General features: G+C 51.8%; 1 protein-coding gene and 1 long non-coding RNA gene across 6 annotated transcripts in view; one reads left to right on the top strand and one right to left on the bottom strand.

Annotated features, from left to right (window-relative positions):
• LOC149123215 (uncharacterized) overlaps positions 1–12,487 on the top strand; it is a 33,125-nt gene extending 20,638 nt beyond the window's left edge. Inside the window, exon 3 of the long non-coding RNA XR_016218434.1 lies at positions 12,361–12,487. This is a non-coding gene — a long non-coding RNA (uncharacterized LOC149123215). The remainder of the gene's footprint in view (positions 1–12,360) is intronic.
• Positions 1–12,809, bottom strand: part of PTPN9 (protein tyrosine phosphatase non-receptor type 9) — a 111,592-nt gene that overhangs the window by 15,424 nt on the left and 83,359 nt on the right. For all 5 annotated transcript variants that reach the window (XM_070054644.2, XM_002722036.6, XM_089310842.1 and 2 more), the window contains exon 8: positions 3,275–3,368. In XM_070054644.2, the coding sequence (XP_069910745.1) occupies positions 3,275–3,368 (94 nt within the window). The remainder of the gene's footprint in view (positions 1–3,274; positions 3,369–12,809) is intronic.

Genomic DNA, 12,809 nt, shown 5'->3' with positions numbered 1-12,809 from the left:
TCCCTGCACCTCTCCCGCAGCAGCCGACAAGGACCTCCCGAGACTGGCCGCCGTCCTGACTTGACAGCTTCTGACGCGGCGGACACCTGCAGCAGCGGCAAGCGGACAGCCTCCCTCACTGCTGGCCAGGCTTTTCAGTCCAGGGCCCGCAACAGTCAGCCAAAGCCGGTGGGCGCCGGTTCCTGTCCCAGCTGCCCTGTTTCCAATCCAGCTCCCTGCTAATGTGCCTGGAACAGCCGTGGAGGATGGGCCAAGTGCCTGAGCCCCTGCCAACCATGTGGGAGACCTGGATGGAATTCGAGGCTCCTGGCTTCGGCCTGGCTTGGCCCAGGCTGTTGCGGCCATTTGGGATTTGGGGAGAGAACAGTGGATGGAAGATCTCTTTTTCTCTCTCTAAGTCTGCCTTTCAATAAACAAATAAATACTTTAAAATTTTATTTATTTGAAAGGAGGGAGGGAAAGAGAGACTGAAAGATGGAGAGTGAGAGAGAGGCAGACAAGAGCAGAGGTCTTCCATGCTCTGGTTTACTCCACAAACGCCCACAACAACTGAGGCTGAGCCAGGCTGAAGCCAGGAAACTGAAACTCCATCCAGGTCTCCCACGTGGGTGGCAGGGACCAAATTACTTGGGCCGTCACCTGCTGCCGTCCAGTGTGCGTTAGCAGGAAGTGGAGTCAGGATCTGGAGCTGGGACTAGAAGAGGGGCGCAGGCATCACAAACAGCACCTCACTGCTAGGCCACACGCAGCCCAGCCTGGCACGCTGAGGCAGTATGTTCCCCAGACCCAGAGAGGCACGGATTCCCCAGGATTCCCCGGGAATGTGCCACCAACACGACCTCGGAAGTAAGACACAAGCTATTTGCAGGATCCTAACTTCGTGTGTGCTTTGAAAAGAAATGTCACCTCATTTTTTTTATAGTATCACCTCTTCAAAGGCGACTTACAATTTTTTTTTTTTTTGACAGGCAGAGTTAGACAGTGAAAGAGAAAGAGAGACAAAGGTCTTCTTTTTCTGTTGGTTCACCCCCCAAATGGCCGCTAAAGCTGGCGCTGCACCGATCCGAAGCCAGGAGCCAGGTGCTTCTCCTGGCTCCCACGTGGGTGCAGGGCCCAAGCACTTGGGCCATCCTCCACTGCCCTCCTGGGCCACAGCAGAGAGCTGGCCTGGAAGAGGGGCAACCGGGACAGAACCCGGCGCCCAATTTCTTTATAACTGAGGATGCCAGTTTCCAGCACCCTTGTCTCAGCAAGCACTTATCTCTGAGAAGAGCATCAGCCATTTCAGAAGAATCATCAGACATCAAAAACTGCAAACGCCCTCAGAGACAGCACAGACTGCAGGGGAAACTGAAGCAGCGAGATCCAAACCCAGCACACGGTATCGGGCGTCGCTGCTCCAGGCCGAAGGTCTGTGTCCCCTTCCAACTGCGGTGCGGAGTCCCCGGCCTGGAGGTGTGAGGAGCAGGCTTTATGAGGTGAAGACGGGGCCCGCACAGGTGGACTCGGTGCCCTTACAGGAGCCAGGAGCCCCGAGCCAGCATTGTGAGCTGTGACTCAGCCGCTCCGCAGTGTGCGGGTTCCAGGACACCACGCCGCGCACAGTCATCAGGAACGCTCTGATTTGTCAACTAGGAGAAGTCAATGTCAAGAAACAACAAGAAAGAATGACCCAAAGGTAGAAATCCCGTGAAAGTTACATAAGTAATGTCAACAAATACAAAAAACCCAAACCCTGCACTGACTGTGGAAACAACACTTGAGGCACCGAGACCTCCAGTCGGCCAGGGTGTCCGGTCACCCACGGGGTGCACAGAGCCGTCTCCTGGTGTGCGGGCGTTTGTGGCTTCTCAGACGTCTGCTGAGTGTCTGCGGTGCCGGCACCGCTCTTGGCATTAGAAACAGCAGTCAAGGCCAGTGCTGTGGCGCAGCAGGGTTAAGCCACCACTTGCCAGGCCGGCATCCCACCTGGAACAGCAGTTCTGACTGCCCTGCTTCTGATGCAGCTTCCTGTTAACGAGCCTGCGAAGGTGGCAGAACATGGCTCGGGTAGCTGACCCCTGCCACCCACGTGGGAGACCTGGACGGAGTTCCAGGCTCCTGGCGTCGGCCCGGCCCAGCCCTGGGCATTGCAGCCTTTTGGGGAGTGAACCAGCCGATGAAGACCTCTCTCCCACCCCACCCCGCATCACTCTGCCTTTCAAATAAATAAATCTTAAAAAATTTTTTTCAAGTCTGGCCTCATTCTTTAGAAACAAACACACACACAGCAGCCAACAAGATACCTGTGAGCACCTCGGACCCCAGCACCCCCCGGCCCCTTCGGCCCCTCCTCTGAGCGTGTCACGTGGCAGCGCAGGCAGAGTAGAGGAGTCCACGCTTGGGAGCAGGACTGCGGCCGTCTCCCGCAGGAACGCCCTCGCAAGCGCCCTGGGAGGCGAGGAGCTCAGTCTACGCGCCTGCACCAGCACAGTGACGGAGACAGAAACGCTGCCCCTAGGGCCCCAGCCCACACATCAAACCTGCCCAAACACAAGGCAGAGGCTGGGTGTAAACCGAGACTGCACAGTGTGCGTCGTGTCAAAGGGGCTCCACGTAAATCCCTTTGCAACCTCAATCAATGCTGCGATTTGATGCTAAATTTAAAGGTCACCAGAAAAAGCTGGTAGAGCCAAAAAGAACTGTAAAACCGGCTTAGTCATTCATCCCAAACTGCACGCTGCTATTAACAAGTTGTATGAAAGAGGACTTTCAAAGGAGTAAGTGAATGATCAATGTTATAAAAGACATAAGATGCACATAGAATGAGAAGTTTTAGATGCCCCAGTGTTATCCTGATAGTTTTTTCTGTTTGGGACATGCTTTCCAGAGACTATATCAGGTGTTTAACGGGAATAAAGATGACGTGCTCCGGAAAACCACGTTAGATGCAGTCAAAAATCAGCCGAAGATGATGGCAAAGACAGTGACGTTAAAGGAGCACGTGAGGGCTGAGAGGAAGTGCCGGCCGTGTCCCAATGCACTGCCTGTCACTCCACTGAGCGGCCCTCACCTGGCCACCTCATCTCCACCCTGGACGCGCAGGCCCACGGCGGCTGTCTGCGCTTTCTGGGGCAGATGGAGAGAGCAGGTCGCCTGGGATCGGAGCCGCCTGGTGCTGACACACCCACCCGCCCAGCACACTCAGAACTCACACCTCGTCCCTGCACTGCAGCGCTCAGCAGGTCCGCTCGGGACCTCAGCGCTCCCAGTAAGATGGCGTTTATCTGTCTACCTGTGTGTGGCCGCTGCGTTTCGTCAGCTTCACTCTAGTTTGGTCCAGACAGGGCACGTCCCCATAGCGATTCTTCTCTAGGTTTCCTGGAGACCTGAGGAACGAAACAGACACACAAGCCAGGGTAAGGAGAAAGCAGGGCAGAGTACACGGGACGTGCAAAGCACGGCAATGCCGGGTGGGGTCCGTCACCGCCGGGGGAGGCAGGCGAGGCTTCCGTTCTCTAGCCTGTGTAATTCTACATCACTGATTGTAATAAGTACGTACAAGAGGCTTCTAACAGGGTTGGGGGCTGGCGATGTACTGAGCTGGAGGTAAAACCGTACCTGCGATGTCAACATCCTACGTGGGCTGGTTCATGTCCCTGCTGCTCCACTTCCTATCCAGCTCCCTGCTAACGGTCTGGGGAAGAACAGCAGAAGACGGCCCAAGTGCTTGGGCCCTGCACCCGCATGGGAGACCAGGAGGAGGCACCTGGCTCCTGCCATCGGATCAGCTCAGCACCGGCCATGGCGGCCATTTGGGGAGTGAACCAGCGGAAGGAAGACCTTTCTCTCTGTCTCTCTCACTGTCTATAACTCTGTCAAATAAAAATAAATAAATAGATAAGTAGATAGATACATATATAGTCTTTAAGAAAAGAAACAGGTTGAGAGCTAACGTGCCCTCACCCCACAGGACAGCGCCTGGGCTCGGTTCTGCCTCCGGCTCCTGACTGCAGCTCTCAGCTAACGCAGACCCTCAGAGGGAGGAAATGGTAGCTCAAGAATTTGGGCCCCTACACCTGTGTGGGAGACCAAGCCTGAGCTCCTAGCTCCTGGCTTTTTGGCAGACTCAGCCCTGGCTGTGGAGGGCATTTGGAGTGTGTACCTCTCTTTTTCAAACATATTAATATTTTTATAAAGATAATGCAGGGGCCGGCGCTGTGGCACAGTGGGTTAACGCCCTGGCTTGAAGCACCGACATCCCATATGGGCGCCAGTTCTAGTCCCAACTGACCCACTTCCGATCCAGCTCTCTGCTATGGCCTGGGAAAGCAGAAGATGGCCCAAGTCCTTGGGCCCCTGCACCCACGTGGGAGACCTGGAAGAAGCTCCTGGCTCCTGATTGGCACAGCTCCGGCCGTTGTGGCCACCTGGGGAGTGAACCAGAGGATAGAAGACCTCTTTCTCTGTTTCTACCTCTCTCTCTAACTCTTTCAAATAAACAAAATAAATCTTAAAAACAAAAAAAGATAACGCAGGTTTCCCATGAACATTTTGAAGTCCCCTCTTCTGACTTACAGAATGAAGAACCTCCATCCAAATGGAAGGAGTCCTGCAGGGACTAAGGCATAAACTGGTATAGAAAAGTGCTGCTGGAACAAACCCCTAGCATTGGCAAGTGGCTTTGGAACTGGGTGACAGCAGAGGTTGGGAGGTGTGTGCTGGAAACGCCCCCAGCGCCACGAATGGGGCAGCGCGGGGCCTCTGCAGCGGCTCAGAAGAGGAGGCTGCGGGGAGAACACCCGGGTCTCCTGAGCCATTACCACGCCACGGCGATCGGAACGCTGTAGAAACGTGGATGGTGAAGGTGATTCTGCAGAGGCCTCACATGGCAATGAGGAGGGGCAGAGAGCTGAGAATTTACCTCCAAAATAGCTCTATTAAATTCCAGTTTAACGTGGTGGGTCAGTAACACATGTCAATTCTACTTTGTCCAGTAACCTCACTAAAATGAGATGACTATTTGGGATAAATCCAAAAAGTAACAGGAGACATTAGGAGACAAAGATTTCAACCCGTTTTGGCAGAGAAAGCGGATGGGAGGATTTGGGCTAACTTGGTCAACTCAGGGAAGCCAGGACCCAGGGAGCTACCTACAGACCAAATGAGTCACCCTCAGAACTTGCGCTCCCTGCGAGGTCAGGGGGGCACAGGCGAAAACAGGACTACAGACAACGTGACTGAGGGACGCCAGCACCCTGCCCCGGCCTTGGGTCCTGCCACACAACCTGCAGCACTCTGCCCTGGACAAAGGCACGGTCCCAGGTAGGAGAACGCTGACAGCCGCCTGACCCTTCAGCCGAGGCTCGCTCGTGGAAACACAGCTTCCAAACAGACTCATGGAGCACACGGCAGAGCGCTCCAGACAACTAAGGAACACCCTAACCCACGGGGGACACAGAGAGGGAGTGAGGAAGAGCAGACGGCTTCGTTTTTTCTTTTCTTCTTTGTCTTTCTTTGAAGATTTATTGGAAAGGCAGAGTGACAGAGGGAAGGAGAGACAAAGAGGGCCAGCTTGCATCTGCTGGTTCATTCCTCAAATGGCCTCAACAGCCAGGTGTAGGCCAGGCTGAAGACAGAGCCAGGAGCTCCATCCTGGCCTCCCACACGGGTGCAGGGGCCCAAGCACTTGGGCCATTATCCACTGCCTTCCCAGTGCATAAGCAAGGAGCTGGACCAGAAGTGGAGCAGCTGGGACTTGCACTGGCACTGCAGTGTGGCATGCCAGCATTGGAAGCGCTGTGCCACAACACTGGCCCCCAGTAAATGCCTTCCTAATGGCTACAATAATATCCTCAAGGAGAAAAGAGATGATGCTGTTATATTTGAAACAAGAGCAGGATGCTGGAAAAATAAACAACCAGAGATAAGTTCTTGGAAATAAAAAAAAAAATCATCAAAATACAAACTTCAAGGGAAGAGATGAAAGAGGAAGTAGAAAAAATTTTCCAGAATACAAGACATCACATAATGAAAAATTTGAGGGAATTGACGCAACCGAGAGGGATGACTCCAGGACAGAAGACAGGTGGACAGGCATCGAGGCCGGGGTTGAGCTGCATCTAGAGAGGCCTGCATCCCACACGACGGTGCCAGTTTCAGTCCTCGCTAAGCTGCCACCCACGTGGGAGACCCCGATGTTGTCCTGGCACCTGGCTTAGCCTTGGCTGCTGCAAACATCTGGGGAATGAACCAGTGGATAGACGATCAAAATCAACCTCTCTCTCGCTCTCGCTCTACCTTTCAAAAAATAAACAAAATAGAATGTTAAAGAAAAAACAAGACATGAGACCAGAAAACAAGAACAAATAAAAGAGGGAAAATGCAGAATAAATGCTGAGTAGCAGCCCAGAGAACAACGGCTACAGTGTGGACGGGAACAGAAGGATGGAAACTTCTAGAGTGAGGTCTCCAGGGCGAAAATGAACTGACTTTGTGATATATTTGACCACTTGGAAAATAATGATGATAGTGTAAAATAACCCATATTGGGTATATGGGGAAACAATGAGGATAAGTACACAAAAAACTATAAGCAAATGAGAAAACTGGGTAATTGTCTTCAAAAGAAATAAAAAGTGAATTTAATAAGATTATCTAATATATTTGGTCATTCCACAATAGCCCACTTAGCTCTGCAATAAAAATTAACATAAGCATAAAAATGGTTCGATAGGGAGCCGGCACTGTGGTGCAGCTGGTTAAGCCACCAAGGCAATGCCGCCACCCCGTGTGGGTGCTTGTGAGTCCCAGGTGTTCCTCTTCAATCCAGCTCCCTGCTGTGGCCTGGGAAAGCAGCAGAAGATGGCCCTACTCCTTGGGCCCCTGCACCCACGTGGGAGACAGGAAGGAAGCTCCTGGCTCCTGGCTTTAGCCTGGCCCAGTCCTGATCATTATAGCCATTTGGGGAGTGAGCCAGCAAATGGAAGATCTCTCTCTCTCTCTCTCTCTCTCTTTCTCTTTCCCTCTCTCTTTCTGCCTCTGCTTCTCCTTCTCTGTAACTCTGAATTTCAAACAAATAAATCTTTAAAAAAAAAAAAAAGGTTCGGTAAAATACTGTGACAGCTAATTATATTGGAAAAATAGTCAAAAGGGAAGTGACAGGGTGTGACAGTGAAATGCTGACCTACTATAGAAATAAGTAGAGTATCATAACATTTTATTTCAGAATTATGGAGGAAATACCAAGAGAGGCTGGCGCCGCGGCTCACTAGGCTAATCCTCTGCCTGCGGCGCCGGCACACCGGGTTCTGGTCCTGGTCGAGGCGCCAGATTCTGTCCCGGTTGCCCCTCTTCCAGGCCAGCTCTCTGCTGTGGCCAGGGAGTGCAGTGGAGGATGGCCCAAGTGCTTGGGCCCTGCACCCCATGGGAGACCAGGAGAAGCACCTGGCTCCTGGCTTTGGATCGGCGCAGCGCCAGCCGTAGCGGCCATTTGGGGGGTGAACCAATGGAAGGAAGACCTTTCTCTCTCTCTCTCTCTCTCTCACTCTGCCTGTCAATATAAATAAAAAAGTAAATTAACTGCATTGGGAGTACCCAGGAAACAAATTGGTGCCCACGTGAGATGCCAGGGACACAAGTGGCAGCTTTACCCACTGCCCTACAGTGCTGGCCCCCCGAGGACATTTTACAGTCACAAAGACAATTCAGTGAGGACACTTGTCAACATCGGGTGCTTGAGCAACTGGATACCACTGACAAAATAAGTGAACGTCAACCTAAACCTGACAACTTATACAAAAATTACTTCACATGGGATCACAGACTTATATGTAAAGCAGAAATCTAGAGCATTTGGGGCGGGACGGACATAGACTCTCCAGAATCCAGGGCTAGGCAGAGTGTTATCAGATGCGATACCGAGAGAATGAGCCACACAGGACAAAATCAGTGGATGGGACTTCATCAATATTAAAAACATTAACTTCACAGGAAATTTTTGTTAAAAATATGAAAAGACAAGGCACAGACTAAAGTACATATTTGGAAAACAAAAATTCAACAAAGAACCGATACCCAAGGGTGGGCATCAGGCAGTGTTTGAGACGCACTTGGGGTCCCCACATCCCTTAGAGTGCCAGGGTTTCGGTCACTTCTTCACTGCCAATTCCATCTTCCCAGCCAAGTGCACCCTGGGAGGCAGCGGGCGATGTCTCAGGCAGGTGGAAGACCTGAATGGAGTGCCTGGCTCCTGGCTTCGGCCTGACCCAGCCCTGGCTTCTGCAGGCATCTGGGGGAGTGAACCAACAGGTGGATGATCTCTCTCTCACCGGTTTTCTCTCTCTGCCTTACAAATAATTTAAAAATTAAAAAAATATATTTAGCCTATATAAAGAACTCTCAGATCTTAACAGTTTGTAAAAGGGTAAAAGACATGAAAAGATGTTCAATATCATGAGCCATTAGAGAAATGCAAATTAAAATCACAATGAGACTTTAGCACAGCCCTATCAGAAAAGCTAAAATAAAAAAGAGTGGGAAGGGGGCAGCACTGTGGCATAGTTAGTTAAGCCACCTACAACGCTGGTGTGCCAGTTCAAGTCCTGGCTCTTCTGCTTCCAATCCAACGTCCCCCTGGCATGCCTAGAAAGCAGCAGAAGATGGCCCTGCTGCCTCCTAGGAGACTGGATGGAGCTCCAGGCTCCTGGCGTGGGCCCAGCCCTCTGGGGAGTGAACCAGCAGATGGAAGCCTCTCCAATCCTAACTTAGCTGGTACAGATGCACGGAGATGATTACTCACACTCTGCTGGTGGACACACAGAACTCTGGAACAGCTGGGCCGTTTCTTACATAAATGAAACATACGATTACCATGTGATCCAGTAATTGCATTCCTGGGCATGTATCCCCGAGAAACGGAAACCACTGTGTACACAAAGCCTAGACACAAATATCGGTAACAGTTTTCCTCGGAGCAGACAGAAACTGGAAGCACCCAGATGGCCTTCAACAGGTGAGTGTTAACACATGGACACCATCCACAGGACACTACACAGCAGTGAGAGCGAGCCGGCCACCCACACAGAGAACCAGGCTGAGTGGAGAGTTACATGGAAAGGGTAAAACTAGAGAGACAGGGTGGCCCTGTGGGTTAAGCTGCTGTCTGCAGCACTGGGATCCCATATTGGTGCCGGTTCAAGTCCCACCTGCTCCTCTTCCGATCCAGTTCCCTGCTAACGCACCTGGGAAAGCAGCAGAAGATGGCCCAAGTGCATGGGCCCTGCACCCATGTGGGAGACCTGGATGAAGCTCCTGGCTCCTAGCTTCAGCCTGGCCCAGCTCTGGCCATTGCAGCTATTTAGGGAGTGAACAAGCAGATAGAAGAACTCTCTCTCTTTCTCTGTAGTTCTGATTTTCAAATAAATAAGTAAATAAATAAATAGACTATAGTGACAGAGAACAGACATGTGGCTGCAGAGGTCAAAGGTGAGGAGCTGGTGGCAGAAAGAACTGTATTTACAAACGGACAAGAGAGCCTCGTGGTGATGGAAGCATCATACCTTACCTATGGGGACAGATACAAACCTCCATGAGCAGCAAACCTGCAGAGAACTAAATACACAGGCACAAAGTAAAACTGGAAAAAGGTGAGTAAGCCTAGTGGGTGGCAGCAGTGTCAGCATGCTGGTCTTGGAAGGTATTATAAGGGGAGGAACTATGGACAGGGGATGTGTGATCTGTCTGTATTGTTCTTTTCAGTTTTTTGAAAAACATTTACTTATTTATATTGAAAGAGTTACAGAGAGAGTGGGAGAGAAAGATTTTCCACCTTCTGATTCACTCCCCAGATAGCCACAACGGCCGGGGCTGGGCCAGGTGCAGCCAGGAGTCAGGAGCTTCATCTGGTCTCCCACACAGGTAGCAGGGTCCCAAAGACCTCGGCCGTCTTACTCAGGCGGCTTTCCCAGCAGGGAGCTGCTTCAGAAGTGGAGCGGCGGGATGCCAGTGTTGCAGGCAGCGGCTTTATCCACTGCCCCACAATGCCAGCCCCCGTCTAGATTGTTCTATGTTTTTAGATGTAGATTATGAGTCTCAGTGTGAGTTGGAGCCTAATACTCTGCTTCTTCTTCTTCTTCTTCTTCTTTTTTTTTTTTTTTAAGAGATTGATTTATTTATTTGAGAGGAAGAGTGAGAGGGAGAGACAGAGGCCTTCCATCCTCTGGTTCACTCCCCAAATGGCTGCAAAGGCTGGAACTGAGCTGATCAGGAGCCAGGAGCCAGGAGCCAGGAGCTTCTTCCAGGTCTCCCACATGGGTGCAGGGGCCATCCTCTCCTGCTTTCCTAGGCCGTTAGCAGAGAGCTGGATCAGAAGTGGAGCAGCTGGGTCACGAACCAGCATCCCAAAGGGACGCTGGAGCTGCAGGCAGAGGCCAACCTACTATGCCACAGTGCCAGCCCCCGTATTATTCTCAAAGCAGCCTGTGAATCCACAGTTAATCTCATACTTAAAAGTTTACTTTTTTATAAAATATATATATATATATGCATATATATATATTAAAGATGTATTTATTTGTTTGAAAGGTAGAGTGACAGAGAGAAAGGGAGAGACAAAATGTAAGAGAAAGACCTTCTATCCTCTGGTTCACTCCCCAAATGCCTACAAAGGCTAGGGCTGGCCAAGAGCCAGGAATTCCATCCTGGTCTCCCACATGAGTGGCAGGGGCTCAAGTACTTGGGCATCTTCCACTGCCTTCCCAGGAGAATGAGCAGGGAGTTAGTCAGAAGTGGAGCATCAGAACTAAACTGGCACTCCATCTGGGACGCTGACGTCACACGCTTACCCCACTGCACCACAAATGCAGCCCACTGGAAAAAGAAATCCTCGTGAAAAATGGTGTAGGGGAGAAAAACAGGAGAAACTTACTGGTCCATGGGAGCCCTGATAACTACTTCATAATCTGGAATTCCAGGGGAGACATACAATGGTACTTCACAATGTTCATGGAAAAGCAGAATTAAAAGATTAGTTTTAACCCACTGCTTTGGCGCAGTGGGTTAAAGCCTTGGCCATATGGGATGCTGACATCCCATATGGGTGACGGTTCTAGTCCCGGCTGCTCCACTTCTGATCCAGCTCTCTGCTGTGGCCTGGGAAAGCAGTAGATGGCCCGAGTCCTTGGGCCCCTGCACCCACGTGGGAGACCCAGAAGAAGTTCCTGGCTCCTGACTTTGGATCCGCTCAGCTCCAGCCGTTGTGGCCATCTGGGGAGTGAACCAGCAGATGGAAGACTTCTCTGTCTGTACCTCCCTCTGTAACTCTTTCAAATAAATAAAAATAAAAATAGTAATTTTTAAAAAGATTAGTTTATTTTGGTACAAAAACTTCTTGAAATGCATGTATGATTTTTTCTTTTTCTAAAATTTTTTAAACATCTGTTTATCAGAGGCAGGGAGACAGACAGCACTCCCATCCACTGGCTCACTGCCCAAAGGCCTGCGATGGCCAGGGCTGCAGCCAGGGGCTGGGCACTCAATGCAGGACTCCCAGACGGGTGGCAGGAAGTCAGTTACCACTACCGCCTCTCAGGGTCTGCATCAGCAGGAAGGTGACGTCAGAGACGGAGCCAGGAATCAAACCCAGGTACTCCAATGTGGGACACGAGTATTTGAACTGGGGTCTACCGCTGGGCTGAATACCTGAGCACAAACCCGCGTTTTAAAGGGGGATGGGGAACACAGTGTAAACAGCAGCTCAAGGATTCCGGGCAGTGGGTAACTGCAGACGCGCCCGGAGCAGGGCAGAATCCCAGGACAAGAGCATAGCATCTTGGGTCAACCAGCTCTCCTTCCTGCGTCAGGCACTCCCTGATTCAAGACTGCAGAGGGATGGGCTGGCGCCGTGGCCCAGCGTCTTAAAGCCACCACTGCGTCACCATCACTGGCATCCCATATCAGCGCTGGTTTAAGTCTGAACTGCTCTCCTTCCAATCCAGCCCCCTGCTGATGTGCCTGGGAAAGCAGAAGTAAATAGCCCAGGCCAGGTGGAGCTCCGGGCTCCTGGCTTTGCCCTGACCCAGCCCCAGACACTGTGACCATTTGGGGAGTGAACCAGCAGCTGGAAGCGCTGTGTGTGTGTGTGTGTGTGTGTGTATGTGTAACTCTGCCTTTCAAATAAAATAATGGACTGGAGTATCGGGGGGGCTTGAGCTGGTCGGGAAGAGGCCCCCTCTGGACATGCGCTCCACCTCTCCTTTCTGCCCTGGGTGCCCTCGTCCTGCTTCCTGGCCTCTTCCTCACTTGCTCATCTCTCCCACCTTCTTCATCTCAGATCACTGCCCTCGCCCCTTTGTGAACGCACGTCCTGCATCTTCTCCACAGCACTGACTGACCACCCTGACCAGGAAGTACGAGGGGACAAGGTGCTCACAGAACCATGGACTCTGAGAACAGCCGAGCTGCAGGGGGAAACAGCTATCAGACTGCAGCAGTCACCCGTTCCACACAGGGAAACTGAGGCACAGAGGAGGGAAACAGCTCGTGTCATCCACAGTGGACATAAGCCTTGGACTTGCTGGGACGGCTTCCCTAACTTCCAGCAGACAGAGCTCATGAACTGGAGGGAAAGAGACTTGTGCTACAGCCGGCGCCGCGGCTCACTAGGCTAATCCTCCGCCTAGCGGCGCCGGCACACCGGGTTCTAGTCCCGGTCGGGGCGCCGGATTCTGTCCCGGTTGCCCCTCTTCCAGGCCAGCTCTCTGCTGTGGCCAGGGAGTGCAGTGGAGGATGGCCCAGGTGCTTGGGCCCTGCACCCCATGGGAGACCAGGAA

The sequence above is a fragment of the Oryctolagus cuniculus genome, chromosome 12 (genome assembly GCF_051225735.1).
Source record: "Oryctolagus cuniculus isolate XC-2025 breed Fujian yellow rabbit chromosome 12, ASM5122573v1, whole genome shotgun sequence".
Classification (NCBI taxonomy): Eukaryota; Metazoa; Chordata; class Mammalia; order Lagomorpha; family Leporidae; genus Oryctolagus; species Oryctolagus cuniculus.
The sequence above is the reverse complement of the archived record's forward strand: the minus strand, read 5'-3'. Positions and strand labels throughout refer to the sequence as shown.